At 42.9% G+C, this 21,449-nt stretch overlaps 1 protein-coding gene across 6 annotated transcripts in view; it reads right to left on the bottom strand.

Moving 5' to 3' along the window:
* Positions 1-21,449, bottom strand: part of ahi1 (Abelson helper integration site 1) — a 301,212-nt gene that overhangs the window by 200,347 nt on the left and 79,416 nt on the right. For all 6 annotated transcript variants that reach the window (XR_013576639.1, XM_078542364.1, XM_078542368.1 and 3 more), the window contains exons 14-15: positions 10,868-10,974; positions 9,894-10,012 (exon numbers count right to left, since the gene is read on the bottom strand). Coding sequence is in view for 5 of the 6 variants with exons in the window: in XM_078542364.1 (XP_078398490.1) it covers positions 9,894-10,012; positions 10,868-10,974 (226 nt within the window). In the remaining variant the exon portion in view is untranslated. The remainder of the gene's footprint in view (positions 1-9,893; positions 10,013-10,867; positions 10,975-21,449) is intronic.

Below are 21,449 nucleotides of genomic sequence, written 5' to 3'. Positions count from 1 at the left end.
CCCCACTAACATGCCCCTCCATCTTCAGAGATCTACGGACACACACGCTGAAGTCCTTTTGTTCCTCAGAACGTCCTAGTGTCATGCCATTCATTGAATACTTCCTTGTCAAATTACTCCTTCCAAAGTGTATCACCTCACACTTTTCAAGGTTAAATTCCATCTGCCACTCATCTGCCCATTTGGCCATCCCGTCTATATCTTCCTGTAGCCCAAGACACTCAACCTCACTGTTAACCACCCGGCCAATCTTTGTGTCATCCGCTACATCTACGACTTACTATCATAATAACTTTAATAAACAAATCCTCAAATTAATCAGGTAATCTTCTCCAAGGCAACAATAACCCATAGACTTAAACAGGCAGCAAGCAAAGAACATTTTATCTTATGAATTCAAAATGAGGTTCCTTTCAATTGGTTCCTTCGCATAGTTGTAGGCTTATAGGCGGCTTAGGTCTTCCATGCCGCTGACTTCCACACACAACTCTTCCGTATATATCTAGCCTTCCCTTTGAATGCAAATTCTCATTGTATCATCAGGCCCTTTGAACTCCACCTCTTCTAACAATAAAACCTCTTTCATAGTACCAATTTTATTAGTAATATAAACATATTGCTTGGTGTCTCCTAGCTGGGTGCATGATTTCACCCCCAGTCTTTGAATGGTTTATTCAAGAAAATGCAAATGTCCCCTTTACCTTACTGTTTAACATCTCAAAACTACTATAAATCAAAGCACCCAGGCTAGCTGGCTTTAATCCAATTAACACACACACACCCTACTACAAGTCCAATTCAAAATAATTTCCAATAACATTATATACATTAATATCTTTTCATTACAGATACCAAAAGTGTTCTGTGAATTCCTTGCCTGGATCTTTAATGGTTGAATAGTCAGTCAGAGCTAGCTTCCTTAGACTGAAAACTAGCTCATGTAGTTCCTATTTTCGAAAATAGGAGCAAATCAGAACTAGGGCACTATAGGTTGATCAACCTGCTATCCATTACTGGGAAGATGCTAGAAGAAATTGTAAAATATGCTCTTTATGATCACTGAGAAAGAGAAGAGCCCATTAGCAAATCTGGCTTCTGAAAAAATGGATTGCATCCATCAGCTTCAAGAGGTTTTTTTTTGATGAAGCCACTATGGTAGTGGATGAGATATTGCCTCACGGGGCTTTTACAAAGTCTTTCATAAAACACTTCAAACTAGATTACAAGATTAAAAACTCCATAGTGTCCAGTATCAATTCAAAACACCAGAGGAGGAATTGGCTCCAATCTTGCAGCTAAAAGCCTGGAGACTACTGTGCTAGTGTTATTCTTCACAGTATTTATTAATGACCTGGGAGGTGACAGTAAAATCTGTTAAGACAGTAGGAGTCTAGGAACATAGGAAATAGGAGCAGGTGCAGGTCATTCGGCCCCTCAAGCCTGCTCTGCCATTCAACTAGCTTATGGCTGATCTTCTTAAAGTCATTTTCACGCACTATCTCCATAACCCTTGACATCTTTAATATCCAGAAATCTATCAACCTCTGCCCTCTGGGGTAGGGAATTCCAAAGATTCACCATCCTCTGAATGAAGAAATTCCTCCTCCTCACTGTCCTAAATGGCTTACTTCTTATTCTAGGCACCCCCAGCCAGGGGGAACATCCTTCCTGCATCTACCTTGTCAAATCCTGTAAGAATTTTGTACACTTCAATGAGATCACCGCTCATTTTTCTCAACTCTAGAGAATATAGGCCAAGTCTCCTCAATCTCCCCTCATAAGACAATCTTGTCATCCCAGGGATCAGTCTGGTGAACCTTCGTTGCACTCCCTCTATGGCAAGTATATCCTTCCTTAGACAAAGAGGCCAAAATTGTATTCACTACTCCAGGTGTGATCTCACCAAGGCTCTAAATAAGTACAGCAAGACTTCTTTGCTCCTGTACTCAAATCCTCTTGCAATAAACACCAACAAACCATTTGGCTTCCTAGCATGTTAGCTTTCAGTGGCTTATGAACAAGGGCAACTATTTCCCTTTGGGCATCTCAGCATTTAAGAAATACTCTGCATTTCTGTTTTTCCTACCAAAGTGGACAACTTTACATTTTTCTACATTATAGAGGAGCCCAATCAAATCCATGAAGATTTACCTGCACTAGGGCAGTGGGCCACATGATGAGATTTAGATAAATGTAGTCTCACACACGTTGGCAGGGCTAACACAGAATACACTCATCGTTTCAGGGAACAGCACAAAGGGGTTGAGAGAGAAAAGGATCTTGGGGTCATTGTGCACAGATTACTGAAGATTCTTAACCAATGAGAGAAACGATGGCTAAAGTTAATAGAACCATTCATTTCAAATCAAATGACACCCTTGTGATACTTACAGATACTTGGTAAGACTGCATCTTGAGTACTGTGTCCAGTTTTGGACCTGGTGCACGGGGGTGCAGGGGTGAAGGGAAGATGGTGGCATAGTGGTAGTGTCACTGGACTAATAATCCAGAAGCCAAGGCTAATGCTCTGGAGACGAGGGTTCAGATCCCACCATGGTAGCTGATGGAATTCCTACCGCAGTAGCTGATGGAATTTAAGTGATCATAATATGATGGAATTTTACATGAAGTTTGAAAGTCATGTAATGCAATTTGAAACTAGGGTCTTTAAACTAAACAAAGGAAACTACAAAGGTATGAGGGGCAAGTTGGCTGAGATGAATTGGGGGACTACAATAGAAAGGTATGACAATAGGCAATGGCTGGTTTTTAAAGCATTAATACATGGTTTGCAACAAATTTACATTCCTTTAAGGCACAAAAAGCCAGCAGCAAAAGTGATCCAATCATGGCTAACAAGAGAATTTAAAGATTCTATTAGATCAAAGGAAGAGGCATATAAAGTTGTCAAAAAAGTAGCAAGCCTGAGGGTTGGGAGCATTTAAATTTCAGAAAAGGAGAAACAAGAAATTGATAAAGAAAGAGAAAATAGAATATGAAAGTAAACTAGCGGGGAACATAAAAACAGACTGTAAAAGCTTCAATGGGTATGTAAAAAGGAAAAAGTTTGCAAAGGCAAATGCAGGTCCATTACAGACAGAGAATGGAGAATTTGTTATGGGTAATAAGGAAACGGCAGAGAAACTAAACAAATACTATGTGTCTGTCTTCATGGAGGAATATACAAAAAACCTCCCTGAAATATTGTGGGGGGGCCAAGGGACTAGTGAGATTGAGGATCTGAAAGAAATTACTATTTGCAAAAAAGTAGTGCTGGAGAAATTAATGGAACTAAAGGTAGATAAATCCCCTGGGCCTGATCATGTACATCACAGGGTATTGAAAGAGATGGCTGCAGAGACAGTAGATGCATTGGTGATCATCTTTCAAATTGTAATAGATTCTGGAATGATGCCTGCAGATTGGAAGGGAGCAAATGTAACCTCACTATTTAAGAAAGGAGAGAGAGAGAAAACAGAGAACTGCAGATCTGTTAGCCTGACATCAGTGGCGGGGAGGCGGGGGTGGGGGGGTAATGCTAGAATCTATCCTCAAGGACATGATAACTGGGCACTTAGAAAATAATGGCGAGATTGGGGAGAATCAACATGGATTTATGAAAGTCAAATCATGTTTGACAAATCTGTTGGAGTTTTTTGAGGATATTACTAACAGGGTAGATAAGGGAGAGCCAGTGGATGTGGCGTATTTGGATCTTCAGAAGGCTTTCGATAAGTCCCACACAGTAAGTTAGTAAGCAAAATTAGAGCCCATTGGATTGGGGGAAACATACTGGCAAGGACTGAGGATTGGTTAACAGACAGAAAACGGAGAGTAGTGATAAACAGGTCATTCTCAGGTTGGAAGGCTGTGACAACGAACAGTGCTTAGGCCCAATCTATTCCCAAACTATATCGATGATTTGGATGTGGGGATAAAACGTAATAATTCCAAGCTTGCTGATGGCACAAAACCTGGTGAGAGTTATGAGGAGGATTCAAAGAGGCTTCAAGGAGAGTTAGACAAACTAAGTGAGTGGGCAAGAATATGGCAGATGGAATACAATGTGGAAACATGTAAAGTTATCCACTTTGGTAGGAAAAACAGAAATACAGAGTATTTCTTAAAAAGGGAGAGATTGGGAAGTGTTGAAGTCTGAAGGGACCTAGGTGTCCTTGTTCAAAAGTCACTGAAAGCTAACATGCAGGTGCAAAAATCAATTAGGAAGGCAAATTGTATGTTAATCTTTATTGCAAGAGGATTTGAGCACCGGAGTAAGGAAGTCTTGCTGCAGTTGTATAGAGCCTGGTGAAACCACGCCTGGAGTATTGTGCACAGTTTTGATCTCCTTACCCAAGGAAGGAAATACTGGCCATAAAAGGAATACAGCAAAGGTTCACCAGATTGATCCCTGGGATGACAGGACAGTCCTGTGAGGAAAGGTTGAGGAGGCTGGGCCTGTATTCTCAAGAGTTTAGAAGAATGGGAGGCAGAATGTGGTGCATGGGGGCAGAATGCGGTGGAACGCGGTGCACAGGAGCGGAATACAGTGCACCAGGCGGAAGGAAATGTGTTTTTTTATTCTTTTTGTTTTACCTCCAATAGCTGGTGAGTGTTTTGCTCTAAGTTAAGAAACTGCAACTGTACTGAATTAGTAACTAATTAACTAGTCCAATAAAAAATACATAGTCAGATAAACACCGCAGGCAGGTGGTATGTCATAACTGCAACTCATTGGAGTTTGTAGAGAGCACTGTGATCCTGCAAAACCATAACTACAGCAAGTGTCTACAGTTCAAGCAACTTCAGGTCAGAGTTGTTGAGCTGGAGTCTGAGCAGGAGAGGGAGAGTTACCTGGGTACTTTGTTCCAGGAGGCAGTCCCATTCCTTAGAACTTTAGAGTTGGTCAATGTTCAGGGACAGGAGACTCGTATATGAGTGAATACGAGTCAGGCAGGTATGGAGGTCCAGGATGTATTAATGGAGAAGGCTCAGCCCTTTACTTTAACCAGCAAGTACTTGCTACCTGTGTGGATGAGAGCAAGGCCGGCAGTATGTGGGTCAAACTGAAGATAGCACCATGGTGCATGGAACCATTCATGTGGTTGCAGGTGGGGGTGGTGATTGGAGTGAGTGAAAAGGAATGTGATAGTAATAGGGGACAGTATGGTCAGAGGGTTAGATAGTGCTCACTGGATCCACAACTGAGAATTTTGGTTGTATTGCCTTCCCAGTGCCAGGGTTAAAGGCATCACCTCATGGCTGGAGACAAACTTGGAGTTGGGGGGTGTGGGGTGGAGTCCAGCTGTCATGGTCAACATAAGAACCCACAACATTACTAGGTGGAACTAGTAATGATGTTCTGCGGAGAAAGTTTGAGGAATTAAGGTCCAAATTAAAATGCAGAACCTCAAAAATGATAATATCTAGATTGTTACCAATTGGCAAATAGTTAAATAGATTAGAGAGTTCAATCCCTGGCTCAAATAGACTTATGGGAAGAAGAGTTTTTTCATGGGGCACTGGCACCAGTGCTGGGGAAAGAGGGAGCTGTTCTGTTGGGATGGGCTCCACTTAAATCAGGCTGGGAACAGTGTCCTAGTGACTTGTACAGGGTTGTGGAGTGTGTTTTAATCTAAAAAATTGATGGGAGCGGTTAGGTGAAGGGAGATTTATAAATTTGAAGCGAAAAAAGTTGAGGCAATAAAGCCGTGTGGCAATTTGAGTACAGTCAAGCAGGGTCAGACAAAAAGTGATGAAGTTTAACAGTAATAGTGCACCTGCGAATAAGGTCCATGCAAAGAACAGTGGTAAAGAAAATAAAACTAAAGGCTCTTTAACTGCATGAAGCATTTGGAACAAGGTGGATGAACCAGCAGCACAAATAGAGATAAACGGATTTGATATAATCACCATTACAGAGACATAGGCAGAATTTTTTCTCCCGCAGGCAGGTGCCCGCCCAACCCGAAAGGGAGTGAAATAGTGCGCGATGACGGTGGACGAGCATCCTGCCATCATCACGCACTCTTGCAGTCTTTCAGGCGGTGGGCGCATGCGAGGGGCGATAGCGCACCCGCCGACAATTAAGAGGCCAATTAAGGTCCTTAAGCAATTAATTAATTTGTATTTTCGCTCCCCGCTCAACCATTCGGTTGGCGGGTGGGCGAATAGGCCAGGTGGCTATTGCATTTTTTACGAAACCGCATCCACGGGCAGGATGAGGTTTCCGGGCGCTCCCGGGCCCGCTCGCTCGACAGGGAGAAAATCCTGCCCATGGTTGCAAGTCGACCAAAGATGGGAAATATATTTTTTTAATTCATTCATGGGGTGACGGCATCACTGGCTAGGCCAGCATTTATTGCCTATCCCTAATTGCCCTTGAGAAGATGGTGGTGAGCTGCCATCTTGAACCGCTGCAGTCCATACGGTGTAGGTATTCCCACAGTGCTGTTAGGGAGGGAGTTCCAGGATTTTGACCCAGCAACAGTGAAGAAATGACCATATATTTCCAAATCAGGATGGTGATTGGCTTGGAAGGAATTTTTGGGTGGTGGTGTCCCATGTATCTGCTGCCCTTATCCTTCTAGATGGTAGTGGTCATGGGCTTGGAAGGTGCTGTCTAAGGAGGCTTGGTAAGTTCCCGCATTGCATCTTGTAGATGGTACACACTGTGCTTTGGTGGTCGAAGGAGTGAATATTTAGAGGTGGGGTGCCAATCAGGCTGGTCCTGGATGGTATCAAGCTTCTTGAGTGTTGTTGGAGCTGCACTCATCCAGGCAAGTGGAGAGTATTCCATCACTTTCCTGACTTTTGCCTTGTAGATGGTGGACAGGCTTTGGGGAGTCAGGGGGCGAGTTACTCACTGCAGGATTCCTTGCCTCTGACCAGCTCTTGTAGGCATAGTTTTTTTTTGTCTATTCCAGTTCAGTTTCTGGTCAATGATAAATCCCCAGGATGTTGATAGTGGGAGGATTCAGCAATAGCAATGCCATTGAATGTCAAGGGGCGATGGTTAAATTTTCTCTTGTTGGAGATGCTCATTGCCTGGCACTTGTGTGGCATGAATGTTACTTGCCAATTGTAAGCCCAAGCCTGGATATTGTCCAGGTCTTGCTGCGTTTGGAGTGAACTGCTTCAGTATCTGAGGAGTCACGAATGGTGCTGAACATTGTGCAATCATCAGCGAACATCCCCACTTCTGACCTTATGATGGACAGTCATTGATGAAACAGCTGATGATGGTTGGGCCTAGGACACTACCCTGAGGAACTCCCGCAGTGATGCCTGGAACCAAGGTGATTGACCTCCAACAGCCGCAACCATCTTCCTTTGTGCTAGGAATGACTCCAATCAGTGGAGAATTTTCCCCCCGATTCCCACTGACTCTAGATTTGCTTGGGCTCCTTGATGCCACACTCAGTCAAATGCTGCCATGATGTCAAGGACAGTCACTCTCACCTCACCTCTGGAGTTCAACTCTTTTGTTCATGTTTGAACCAAGGTTGTAATGAGGTCAGGAGCTGAGTGGGCCTGGCAGAACCCAAACTAAGCATCGGTGAGCAAGTTATTGCTAAGCAAGCGCCACTTGATAGCATTTTTGATGACCCCTTCCATCATTTTACTGATGATTTAAAGTACACTGATGGGGCGGTAATTGGCCAGGCTGGATTTGTCCTGCTTTTTGTGTACAGGACATACCTGGGCAATTTTTCACATTGCCAGGTGGATATCAGTGTTGTAGCTGTACTGGAACAAAGTGTATTCCAGGGTACACAATATTTTGAAAAGAGAGATAGAATGGAAAAGGAGGAGTAGTCCAATAATAAAAGATGACATAAGGTGAGAAGTAAAGAAGCTCCCTGGCTTCAAAGATCAGCAAGTAGAAACAGTATAGGCGGATCTGGGTGTCCTTGTACATGAATCACAAAAAGTTAGCTCGCAGGTAGGTACAACATGTAATTAAGATGGCAAAGGTAATTTTGGCTTTTATTGCAAGGGGGTGGAGTAAACAAGTAGGGAAGTCTTGTTACAACTGTAAAGGGCATTGGTGAGACTGCACCTAGAGTACTGTGTACAGTTTAGGTCACCTTACTTAAGGAAGGATATACTTGCATTGGAAGCAGTTCAGAGAAGGCTCACTAGGCTGATTCCTAGGAGGAGGGGTTTGACTTATAAGGAAAGATTGAGCAGGTTGGGCCTATACTTATTGCAGTCTAGAAGAATGAGAGGTGATCTCATTGAAAGATAAAAAAGGTTCTGAGGGTGCTTGAGAGGATAGTTGCTGAAAGGGTGTTTCCCCTTGTAGGGGAATCTAGAACTAGGAGGCAGAGTTCTAAAATAAGGGGTCTCCCAATTTAGACAGAGATAAGGAGGGATTTCTTCTCTTGGAGGGTCATTAATCTTTGAAACTCTCTTCACCAGAGAGCAGTAGAGACTGGGTCATTGAATTTATTCAAGGCTGAGTTGGACAGATTTTTGATCTACAAAGGAGACAAGAGTCTAAGGATAAGGGACTGAGATGAGGAGAAATCTCTCCACTTAGTTTTGAATCTTTGGAATTCTCTACCCCAGAGGGATGTGGATGCTCCATCATTGATCTCTCAGGGAATCACGGGATATAGGGCACGAGCAGGAAAGTGGAGTTAAGGTAGAAGATCAGCCATGATTGTATTGAATCGAGGAGCCATATGGTCTACTCCTGCTTCTGTTTGTTATGCTCCTTTGTTATCTCCATGCTGCTGCTCAGTGATTTTATCCAAAACAAAGCATCAGTTATCCAAAAACAAAGCATCATTTTCAAGTCTACACCGACAACACCCAACTCTACATAACCAGCACTTTGCTTGACCACTCAACTTTCAGACAGCCTGACAGACACTCAATGCTGGATCAGCAGAAATTTCCTCCAACTAAATATTGGGATGACTTAACCACTGTTTTTGCTCCCTGTTACAAACTCTATTCTCTAACTACCGTCTCCCATCCTCCTAGCAAATGTCTGATGGTGAACCAAACTGTTTACAACCTTGGTGTCATATTTCAACCCAAGATGAGTTTTTGACCCCACGCCCATGCCACCATTGCCTGACTCTGCCTTGCCTCAACTCGTCTGTTTTCATCCACGTCTTTGTTACCTCCCAACTTGACTATTTCAGCACACTCCTGGCTGGCCTCTCACATTCTACCCTTTGTAAGCTTGTCGTTCAAAGTTCTGCTGCCAATGCCCTTACTTGTACCAAGTCCCATTCACCCAGCAACACTTTGCTGGAAGACCTACACTAGCTCCCACATAACCAACGCCTTGATTTTAAAATTCCCATCTATGCTTTCAAATCTCTGCACAGCCTCACCCTTTCTTACCTCTGCAACTTCCCCAGCCATACAACTCTCGCGAGATATCTGCAATCCTCCATTTCTGTTTTCTTGAGTATCCCCAATTTGAATCACTCCACCAATGGTGGCTGTGATCAAAGGAGGTGGGAGATAAAGGCACCACTGGTCTAACGTCTGCGATGCGGTGGGTGGGGGTTGGGGGGGGCAGGGGAGTTGGAGGCAGGGGAGGTCACAAAAGACTAAAGGCCTCCTTGCCGGGCCGTACTCTTCCTGTTTCACAAGGAGTGCAATAAAAAGCACTTAGCCTTCTGGGGCTAGCAACTCCTGCTTCCTTTATTTTTCCAGGTTTCCCATGACCTGAGAAACCATGTGCAAGCTGTTAAATGTAAGTCAGACTCACAATATTATTGTGGGAGACTGTTTTAAGTATCTTAATGGATTGTCTTCATTCTCTAAGTTGGGACACTCAAACTCCTTGCTACCTGCCATCTTACAATTGGTGGCACGTGCATGTATGTCAAGTTGGGGTCACGTTATTTTAAAATTTAATAACTTACACTCTTAGGTCCATCACTCTCAGTGTGCTGTCTCTGGCATGGATTAGTAGACGTCTGCCATTTGGGTGAACTTCCAGGTGATTTATAGGAACACCTTTTAGATCATTCTGCATTATGTTCTGTAAAGAATTTTGAATAGTGTTTTTAATATATTGTAACTACCCAAACTTCACAGTATTTTGTCAATGAATTCACTGGATTAAGGAAAAATGTAATCAAAATTTATAACATACCACAATCTGATCATCTCACCTGTATGATGATACTATATTACAAGTTACAACAGTCTAGTAAACACATTTGACTTTTATATTTCACTTTTAATATACAATAACTGACCCCAGGAGCTTCAGAGAAGAAAAACAAGCGGATGTTGAGCTTTTGTGAATGTTAAAATGAATAATTGAAAAGTTTCATACAAGAAATGGTTTGGAGGATGCTTTTCACAAGTGGGAGGGGAGGTACAAAAGCAGCCATTTTTAAAAGTCGGGTTTGTGGAGCCGGGAATTCTCCTGATTCCACGCACTCGGCTCACGGACCAAAGTCGGAGCCATAGTTAACCAAATAGTTAACTCTCTGTACAGTTGCTGGTTATAACTTTCAAAGATTTTAAAATATCTGATGCTTTCTTAGGGTAGATCTATTTTTAAGGCAGTTATCAATCAATTGATCAGGTAGGCACTTTGTTGACACTTAATGTGCATCAGCTGTTAGAGATGATTTAATACTATTATAGCTTATTATTACTATATTACTTAATGCTGCTAAAGAATTACTTGAGATTGCCAGGGAGATATTTCCATTAGATTTCCACTGTACAGATCATAAAATACATAAGTAGTTACTACTTATCAACAAATTGATCATTGCTTTTGTATTGCAAAGTATTGACAAACTTTGGTTTAATATAATCCAGACACTATAACCCTTTCAAGGTGTGAACTGCAGAGCAGTTGAATTCCCTGTTACTGTACCTCAGCAATAGTCCACTCCTGAGCCAAGTTCTGCTGTGAACCTTGATTTACAAAAGTGCTCCAAATAATGACGAGTCCTGAACTGTCTCCCGAGAACATGCGTAGTCCTTTTGACAAACAAAAAAAATCTCATGATAGCTTTTTAAAAACTCCCCACAATAATTAAGCTACATTTTTTTTCCAGCGTGCAACAGTGTTGATAAAATGATGTTAGAAAATACAAAACAGATTTAAAACAATTTCATGTTTTTAGATTTTGTATATTTAAAAAAACAGTATGAATCAATGTATGAAGGGAGCCGACCAGTTCTGGCACCTGGGCATTTCACTCCCAGTCACAGTTTAATAGCTTGAATCTCAGTATCAACAATAGTTCTAGCTCATTCATGTTAAGGCAGATGACTTTAAACAAAGAAAGCAACTAAATGCTGGGAAAACCAAATTCATTTTCAGCCCCCACTATTAACTCAGTAAACTTGTCACTAACCTGATTCAGCTCCTCAGCCATTTGCACAGGCTGATTCAGACCACATAAAAATTATGGCATCCTGTTTGACCCCACAGTACAGGTTTGCATTGCTATATGCCTAACCATCTTTTCCCTTCTCAGAAAACCGAAGTGAAACGTTTGGTCAGGATTGGCTCTTGGGCCTACTTCCTGTTGTAGCTTCCAAGCTGTGCTGCAGTAATGTTTGTACCGTTTATGCCTTACTACTTTGGGTTTCTGGAACTCTCATTCTTTGTTTCTCTTTTAAAAAAAATAAAATTTCTTTGAATTACACAAAATATTGTAAACAACTTGAGTTGCTTTTTCTGAAAGGATAAAATAGGTAGCCCTTCTTTAATGCATTCTGGGTGAAACTATTTCTTGCAGCTATTTCTTAAGTTCATCTTTTGCCAAACTATCACTCTGGATCATTGACCGTCCATTTAATGGTTTCAATCACATAAACATGTTATCCTTCTAAATCTACAGAACTGCTTTGCAAATGGAGTTATTCTCTATGTCCCTGTAATTTCTCTAGGACCAATTTCTACTAAGTGTTAGAATAGATTAAGCTGAAATGCCATTCCATATATTCCAGCCTTACATTTACCTGGACATTGCTTTTCACAGTGGAAAAAACACCAATTTAGCCAAATTTTAGGCTCATCAATCATCCACCATGACCAGTTTCCTCCATGCAAAATTTGAATTTATTTGTAAAATAGTACATTTCCAACTGTACACTAATGTGTGAATGAAAAGGGACTCACAGTATGAAATATAGCTAATGAAAAATGATTCCAGAAACTTTTCAACAGCTAACCTGAAGGTACTAAGTGAAATATGAAAGAGAGTAATGAGTGGATGCATGCCTTTTATTCTGAACATGAAAAAGTTTGACAATAAGTAACAATATTTCTTTATTGTAACTTGATTTAATGTAAATGAAGTGAGATTCATTACTTAATTTTAAACTTTAAAACATTAACAATAATTTTTGCATAGATTAATATTTCTGAAGTGCAATGGCATTATTATATACCAAACTACATTTATGTAGCACCTTTAACATTGCAAAACGTCCCAAGGCGCTTTACAGGAGCGTTATCAAACAGAAATTTAACACCAGGCCACACAAGGAGATATCAGTAGAGGAACTTGATCAAAGAGGCAAGTTTTAAGGAGCAACTTAAAGGAGGAGAGGTATAGGCGAGAAGTTCGGGTAAGAATTCCACAGCTGAGGACTTAGGCAATTGAAAGCAGAGCTGCCAGTGGTAGAGAGGTTAAAATTGAGAATGTGCAAGAGATCAGAATTGGGGGAGCACTGAGATTTCAGAGAGTTGTAGGGATGAAAAAGGTTACAGAGATCGGGAGGGGCAAGGCCATGGGGGATTTGAAAACACTAATGGGAATTTTAAAATAGAGGTGCTGCTAGGTCAGGAGCTAATGTAGGAAATTGAGTACAGGGATGGATGAGCACAGGGATGGATGGGAATTGGTGATTTACTACAGTAACTCCTATGATTACTGCACAATTTTTTGCAGTAGACTCAACCCCAATGCATTGATTGGAATCCGCATCAGACAGCTTCCACAAGTTTCCAACATACAGGGCTGAGTACTAGTGGCTATCGGCACCATGACTGGGATAGTGATGATGAAAAGAACAGCTACGACTTTTCAGTTAATGGGTCGTTCTTTTCTGTATTGGAGGATATCAGCACACAAGAGATGATCACCTGTCTTCTCAGTATCAGACGTGGCTCAGTAGGTAGCATTTTCACCTGAGTCAGAAGGATCTGTGTTTGAATGCAACTCCCAAGAAAAATCAAGCGTGACACTTCAGTCAGAGACCCCATCTGCCCTCTCAGGCGGATGAAAAAAACCCATGGCAGTATTTCAAAGATGGTGAGAGGAGTTACCCTTCATGTAAAAACAAAAGGTGCTGAAAAAACTCAGCAGGTCTGGCAGCATCTGTGCAGACAGGAATGGAGTTAACATTTTGAATTCGGAAGAGGAGTCATATTCAACTCGAAACGTAACTCCGTTTCTATCTCCAGAGATGCTGCCCGACCTGCTGAGTTTTTCCAGCAATTGCTATTTTTATTTCAGATTTCCAGCATCCACAATATCTTTCTTTCTCCTAATAATATACTTGGAAGATTTTTTTTGTTGACTTCCAATTCCTTCTTCAGCCATAACTGTGCCTGATGAGCTCCTACACAAAGAGCATGATGGCCTCCTGTTGTGTCGATCCTGAAGACACATGAGAATCGCCTATGAAGACATGAGGACAAAATTTCATTTAACTGACTTTAGAAAACGCATATATAAGGATTGTGAATGTTAAGTAGAACTATTGAACTTATGGAAAAGCAAATTATTACTGAAGGAAGAATATTTATAAATACTTAACAGTGGCATGTTAGGCATAAAATAACAAAACCGTAACATATAAAACAATGTTTCAGAAAAAATAATGCCACACTCACCAGAATTAGTGGAGTCATAAGCAGCATCAATGTTGGAATATCATGAAAAATGAATTCTTCAGTCCATCTTAAGGTCCACCATGAGTATGTTGTCATCCAGCAATGTTTCTTGGTTGTTTTTTCTCAAATATGAATTTTGTTTTTTCTCAAATATGAATTTTGTTTTTCTCTTAGCTACACCTTACAGACAGATCAGTCAGAGAGGGAATGGGTAACTACCAGTCAGAAGAAGGTAGGCAGGCAGTCAGGAAAGCCCCAGAGTGCATTTCACTCAAGAGCTGTTTTTCTGTGTTGGAAAACGGTGAGGGTGAAGGTTCCTCTGGAGAGTGCAGCCACAGCCAAGTTCACAACACTGTAGACGGCTCAGCTGCACAAGGAGGAAGGAGTAAGAGTGCAAGAGGAATAGTGGTAGGGGACTCAATACTGAGGGGTGCAGACAGGCGCTTCTGCAGCTGCAGACGTGACTCCAGGATGGTGTGTTGCCTCCGTGGTGCCAGGGTCAAGGATGTCACAGAACAGATGCAGGGCATTCTGAAGGGGTAGGGCAAGCAGTCAGAGGTCGTGGTTCACATTGGTACCAACGACATAGGTAGAAAGAGGGATGAGGTCCTGCAACAAGAATTTAGGGAGCTAGGCAGGACCTCAAAGGTTGTAATCTTTGGATTACTCTCAGTGCCCCGTGCTGGTGAGTAAAGGAATAGAAGGATAGAGAGGATGAATGTGTGGCTGAAGAGATGGTGCAGGAGGGAGGGCTTTAGTTTCCTGGATCACTGAGTGGGTGAAGGTGGGGCCTGTACAAGTCAGACAGGTTGCACCTAAACCAGAATGGGACCAACGTCCTTGCGGAGGTTTGCTAGTGCTGTTGGAGGGCGGGGGGGAAGGGCTTTAAACTAATTTGGCAGGGAGATGGGATACAGAGTGGAGGTACAGTAGGGGTTGATGCACAGCCAAATATAGAGGATAAACTAAGTCAGTCTGGAAGGCAGAGCAAACTTGTTAAGGCACAAGGGAATAATGCAAGGCTGGGTTGCATCTATTTTAACTCAAGGAGCCTGACAAGTAAGGCAGATGAATTGAGGGCAATTAACACATGGGAATATGATATTGTTGCTATCACAAAGAAATGGTTGAGGGAAGGACAGGACTTGCAGCTCAATATTCCAGAGTTTCGAATCTTCAAGAGTGATGGGGCGGGGGGGGTGGTGTGTGTGTAAAAGAGGAGATGGCATTGCACTATTGATCAAGGAGTCAATTATTGCAGTAAGGAGGGATGGTATCTTAGAAGGTTCCTCAAATAAGGCCATATGGGTGGAACTTAAAAACAAAAAGGGGCAATCACTTTGCTGGGAGTGTACTATAGGCCTCCAAACAGTCAGGGGGAGATAGAGGAGCACAATCCTACAGTGAAGTGTAAAAATGATAGGGTAATAATAGTAGGGATTTCAACTTCCCCAACATTAACTGGGATAATCTTAGCGTGAAAGGCTTAGAGGGGGCAGAATTCTTAAAGTGCATCCAGGAGAGCTTTTTGAGCCAACATGTAGAAAGTTCTACAGAGAAGGGGAGGACCTAATCTTAGGGAATGAAGCCAGGCAAGTGGTAGAAGTGTCAGGGGGGGAGCATTTTGGGGATAGTGACCATAATGCGAAGATTTAAGGTAGTTATGGAAAAAGACACAGATGGGCCGGAAATAAAGGTCCCGAATTGGGGGAAGGCCGATTTCAATATGATAAGACAGGATCTGGCCAAAATGGACTGGGAGCAGCAACTTGTAGGAAAGTCAACATCAGACCAGTGAGAGTCATTCAAAAAGGAAATTGAGAGAGTTCAGGACCAACATGTTCCCGTAAAGGTGAAGGCTAGGACCAACAAATCTCCAGGGAACTCTGGATATCAAGGGGTATAGATATAGATAAAAAAAAAAGAGGCTTATGGCAGATACAGAGGACTGAAAACAGCAGAAGCCCTAGAGGAGTACAGAAAGTATAGGTGGCTACTTTAATAAGTAACTGGAGAGCGAAGAAGGGGCATGATAAAAAACTGGCGGGCAAGATAAAGGAAAATCCCAAGGCATTTTACAAATATATTAAGGGCAAGAGGATAGCCAGGGAAAGAGTAAGACCCATTAGGGACCAAAGTGGCAATCTGTGCATGGAGCCAGAGGATGTAGGTGAGGTTTTAAATGATTACTTTTCATCTGTTTTCACTACGGAGAAGCGCAATAAAGGTGTAGAAATCAGGGAGGGGGACTGTGATACACTTGAACAAATTGAAAGGGAGGAGATATTAGCTGTTTTAGTAGGCTTAAAACTGGATAAATCCCCAGGCCCAGATGAGATGTATCCCAGGCTGCTGAGTGAGGCAAGGGAGGAGATTGCAGGGGCTCTGACACTAATTTTCAATTCCTCTCTGGCCACAAGAGAGGTGCCAGAGGACTGGAGGACAGCGAATGTGGTACCATTATTCAAGAAGGGTAGTAGGGGTAAACCAGGTAATTATAGGCCAGTGAGTCTAACATCAGTGGTAGGGAAACTATTGGAAAAAATTCTGAGGGACAGGATTAATCCCCTCGCTTGGAGAAGCAGGAATTAATCAAGGATAGTCAGCATGGCTTTGTTAGGGGGAGATCATGTCTAACAAATTTGATTGAAATTTTCCAGGAGACGACTAGTTGTGTGGATGAGGGTAGTACAGTTGATGTAATCTACATGGACTTGAGTAAGGCTTTTGACAAGGTCCCACATGGGAGTATGGTCAAGAGGGTAACAGCCCATGGGATCCATGGCAATTTGGCAAATTGGATCCAAAACTAGCTTAGTGGCAGGAGGCAGAGGGTGATGGTCGAAGGTTGTTTTTGTGGTTGGAAGCCTGTGACGAGTGTCGTACCACAGGGATCTGTGCTGGGACCCTTGCGGTTTGTCGTGTACATTAATGATTTAGACGTGAATATAGGAGGTATGATCAGTAAGTTTGCAGATAACACAAAAAATTGGTGGTGTCGTAAATAGTGAGGAGGAAAGCCTTAGGTTACAGGATGATATCGATGGGTTGGTAAGATGGGCAAAGCAGTGGAAAATGGAATTTAATCCTGAGAAGTGTGAGGTGATGCATTTTGGGAGGACTAACACAGCAAGGAAGTACACAATGAATGGTAGGACCCTAGGAAATACAGAGGATCAGAGGGACCTTGGTGTACATGTCCATAGATCCGTGAAGGCAGCAGCACAAGTAGATAAGGTGGTTAAGAAGGCATATGGGATTCTTGCCTTTATTAGCTGAGGCATAGAATATAAGAGCAGGGAGGTTATGTTGGATAAAACACTGGTTAGGCCACAACTGGAGTACTGTATGCAGTTCTGGTTGACACACTATAGGAAGGGTGTGATTGCACTGAAGAGCGTGTAGAGGAGATTTACCAAGATGTTGCCTGCGCTGGAGATTTTCAGCTATGAAGAGAGGTTGGATAGGCTAGGATTATTTTTCTTATAGCAGACAAGGCTGAGGGTGGCCTGATAGAAATATACAAAATTACGAGGGGCATAGATGGGGTAGATAGGAGGAAACTTTTCCCCTTAGTGGAGGTGTCAATAACCAGGGGGCATAGATATAAGGTAAGGGCAGGAGGTTTAGAGGGGATTTAAGGAAAATTTATTTTATGCAGAGGGTGGTTGAAATCTGGGACACATTGCCTGAGGGGGTGGTAGAGGCAGGAGCCCTCACAACATTTAAGGAAGTATTTAGATGAGCACTTGAAATGCCATGGCATACAGGGCTACAGGCCAAGTGCTGGAAAATGGGATTAGAATAGATAGGTGCTTATTGGCCGACACGGACACGATGGGCCGTAGGGCCTGTTTCTGTGCTGTATAACTCTATGCTTCAGATTATGCATTTCCAAGACCTTAGACATTATGAGGCTTCTGAAACCTTGGTTATCTTTCTAGCAGCAACTTATCAACCACGTTAACAGCCTATATTGAATGTGGTTTTAGTGTCTAGAAATGTTGCAATTTCATAAATTAAGATAACTTTTAAAGCATTTGTGGAAAATCTGTATTTCTACCCCTTGTATTGTCTCAAAGCTGGTTTCTGTCATTTAATGGTTCTATGAAATGGGAAGAAAAATGAGCCACGGTAAGATTTTAAATAAAGGCAATGAGCTGTTGTGTAAAGGCCTTCATTCTTCATCAGTGAAACCCTCATCGCTGTTACCGTGAGTGGTACAACAAACAGGAGTATTAAAAACAAACCCAAAATATTGTTTGTTTCTCTGCAGCACAGCAGCACCCCCAAGTGTTTCACTTTATTGGAAAAGTAAACAGACACACAGGTCAAAGTTTCCTTTATTTAAATAACTAGTTAAACACCTATGTAGAGTCAAAATTAGGTGTTGTATTCATGTTGGAAAGCAGCAGGTTGGGTTGTGGGGGGGGGGAGATTAGTGCAAGCTGCAAAAGATATATATGAAGCGGAGAAAGCAGTGGAGAGTTAACAGGGGAGAGGGTATATGAGGATGGATACTGGTGATGGCTGCAAAGGCAATGAAACTACCTCAAGAAGAACAAATTCTCTCTGTATGGGAAAGAATAAGAGAAGAGACGCCTGACAAAATATCTCAGCGAGGGAGAGGAGGACTCAGGGTGGAAGACAGCTAGATAAGCTCAGTAAGGGAAAGGTGGCATTGCAATGGTATCCAACAATTAACCTGAACAGCCAGGCTGCAACGTTGCCCAGGTGAGTGTCAATTGTGGGTGAGAGGGTCATGGGTGGTTTGGTGCCACTCAGCTTATGAGGTAGGGTGTTATCAGAAACTTTCTCAGAAAGGGCATAGGGGTTTTGGCACCTATGGAAATACTTAACAAGGGAAGGGGCACAAGTTGTCTGTGGGAACATTCATAAATCAGGAAGGGTGTATTATTTGGCGTCATATAAAGGAATACTCCAAATAAACACGAGAGAGGGGCTGCTCCCAACAATGACGCTCCCTGCAGCTGAGGAAGTCTACTAAAATCAGGAGGGAAAGTATAGTGTGTCCACAAACATACAAAGAGCCAAACTGGACACCCTTCCAAATAGGGTGTGCAGCGAGATTGCCCTGCACCTATTCAATGCAATGTTCATTACCATAACTACAGTACGCAGCTAGTGCTAACTGTACTGTTCAGTGGCTTCACGCCTTAGGAAGGGGCCCAAAATTAGAGAAAATAAGCACCATTTAAAGCTTGCTTGCACTACTTAAAACCAGCCTGCGCCTCTTAAAAGGAAGTTGCATCTTGGATGGAGTAGGTGGTGAAATTCTTTGCATGTCATTATAACATGGAAAAAGACTCAATTATAGCACATGAGAGAAAGTGTGCTCTCCAAGGCTCCCTGATGCTGCACTGGAGGTACTTGTGGAGCAGGTGCAATGGAGAAGCGCCATATCCACAGGAGGTCACAAAGTCTTCACAACAAATGTTCAGAAGGCAGGGGAACCAGATAACTGTAGGAGTCAATGGCAGAAGTCAACTCCCAAGAATCTGGGAGTGGCCAATGTCAGTGAATTCTTCAAGTGCCATGTTCCACTAACTGTACCTCCAAATGTAAATGTTATTCAATGCACTATATCACCACTCAACTGCCAACAATCACTATTAATCAGACTCTTAGCTAAAATTCATGATTGCAATGCATCCACATGCACAGCACTGGCTGCAAGCCTCAAAACCGCATCTCACAGCTTATGCATGCTGCCAACTATTTAACCATGACAGCAACATCATCCAACAGATTGCACCACACTCACTGACGTATTCCCCCCTCTCTTACAGGAGAAGGTGGTGCATAACTGGAGGCAGCCGGAGCTAATCTGCAGGGCACAAGCAGAGCTACATGTCCTGGACACCAAGGAGGAGATGTCGCTTACCATCATTCAAGCAGCCATTGCTAAGGCCCTAGCAAGCGGCAGAGCGCTGAACATAATGATATCCTTGTAACTAATTCTGTTTCTCACTTACCCCAATCTCTTCTGATTTACAAGCTGCAGATAGTGAAGCAGGCACTTTTTGATTTCCCCCTCCCCTTATCAAACCCCTGCCCTTGAGCCTTTTACCTTTCAGGTGCCTAACAACTGCCACCTGACCAGGCAGGGTGCAAGGACAAAACATGGAAGAGCAAGAAGACAGTGATATAGAAAAAAGTGTCACTCAATTTCACATTCACAGCTATCAGCTTCAATACCGACACTGCATAGCTTAGAGGATAGTACAGAAGTTGGGATCTGCACATGGTGAGACACTGGGCATGAGTGGCCTACAGTTGTGCAAATGCCAACTCGCTGGAAGGAGGGGTTGCACACAAGCTCTGTTGCAGATGAGATTTCAATGGGGCAGCCTATATGGTATACTTTGTGCAATGGCACGTCCACCAGAAAACATGTGTGCAACGTCAAAGTACATGAAGGTGTCCAGTGCCAAGCTTTTGCAGAAATTTGCAGAGTTTTGAGCCCAATCTTCCCAGAATAGAAGTGGTAGCCAACTCAAATAGCACAACTGCAGACCCAACAACAACCTAGCGTCTGATGATCAATATCTCAGCTTCCGTTGTGGCATAAGAAGCAGCCAGGCAATGTATGGATGCTGCAATGGAAGCTCAGACTTCTGTCGTACAAGGTCAGCTTGCTGCCATGCAAGGTCAGGCTACTGTCATCAAGACTGGGGATTGCATTGAGTGAAGGAGCTTTCAGGGTGTTACAGATTTCTGTCCTCCCCACAGATTACTAGGATTGCTGAGGCACCACCCCAGGTGATTGGCAGTGGTTCTGTGGAGCAAAAAGCTGCTATCCTCTCTCAGGATAACAGCTTTCATCCTCCCAAACCTGCTACTCCACCAGTGCACGTCAGCCAGACTGCTGCCACCAATTCTGAGGTTGTGCAGTCTAAACCTGACCTTCCAAACCAAGAGCTGTTCAAGGTCATCCTGCAAGGCTATTTGCCATGTCCCCAACTGAAAGTCAACAGTCTTCTTTCCACCTGCCATGCTGCAGCCTTTGGGGTAGCACTGTCCAGAAGAACTAAAACAGGCAAAGGTACACAGAAGACAAGCATTAAGATAATTCACAAGGGTGATTTGCTCATGTTTGAATTCAATATGGATTGCTTGATTTATAAATTTGGTTTGGAATGTTTCTGTTGTGGTGGCTTTTATTTTTATATTGTGGCCAAGCAGATGCCGTGATGGTCAGTGAAAGAGGAAAGGTAAGGTGTAGGGCTGATAATGAAATGGAATTGGCATTGTGTTTACTGGTATTGCACTCAGATGAGCTCTTCATGGGCAGCCTGGCCATAAAAGAGCTGTCTAGGTTTCCTCTACTTTCCTCCTCCTCCTCAATTACTCGTCGCATAGATGGTGGCAAGAGCTGTGCTTTCATGATGGTTGCGTTTTGTAGCCTGCAGCGGACTACCAAGAATCTTAACCCCTGCTCTCTGAGTACTGCAGGGTTCCTCCAGGACAGACCAGGCAGCATAAGTGTTATTTCAGCACGCCGATGGTCTGCTCTATCACATTTCATGTGCAGCACGGCTTTCATGGTATGCATGCTGCCTACATGTGCATGGGTTGTGCA

This window comes from Cetorhinus maximus, chromosome 5 (genome assembly GCF_964194155.1).
Source record: "Cetorhinus maximus chromosome 5, sCetMax3.hap1.1, whole genome shotgun sequence".
NCBI classification, from domain to species: domain Eukaryota; kingdom Metazoa; phylum Chordata; class Chondrichthyes; order Lamniformes; family Cetorhinidae; genus Cetorhinus; species Cetorhinus maximus.
The sequence above is the reverse complement of the archived record's forward strand: the minus strand, read 5'-3'. Positions and strand labels throughout refer to the sequence as shown.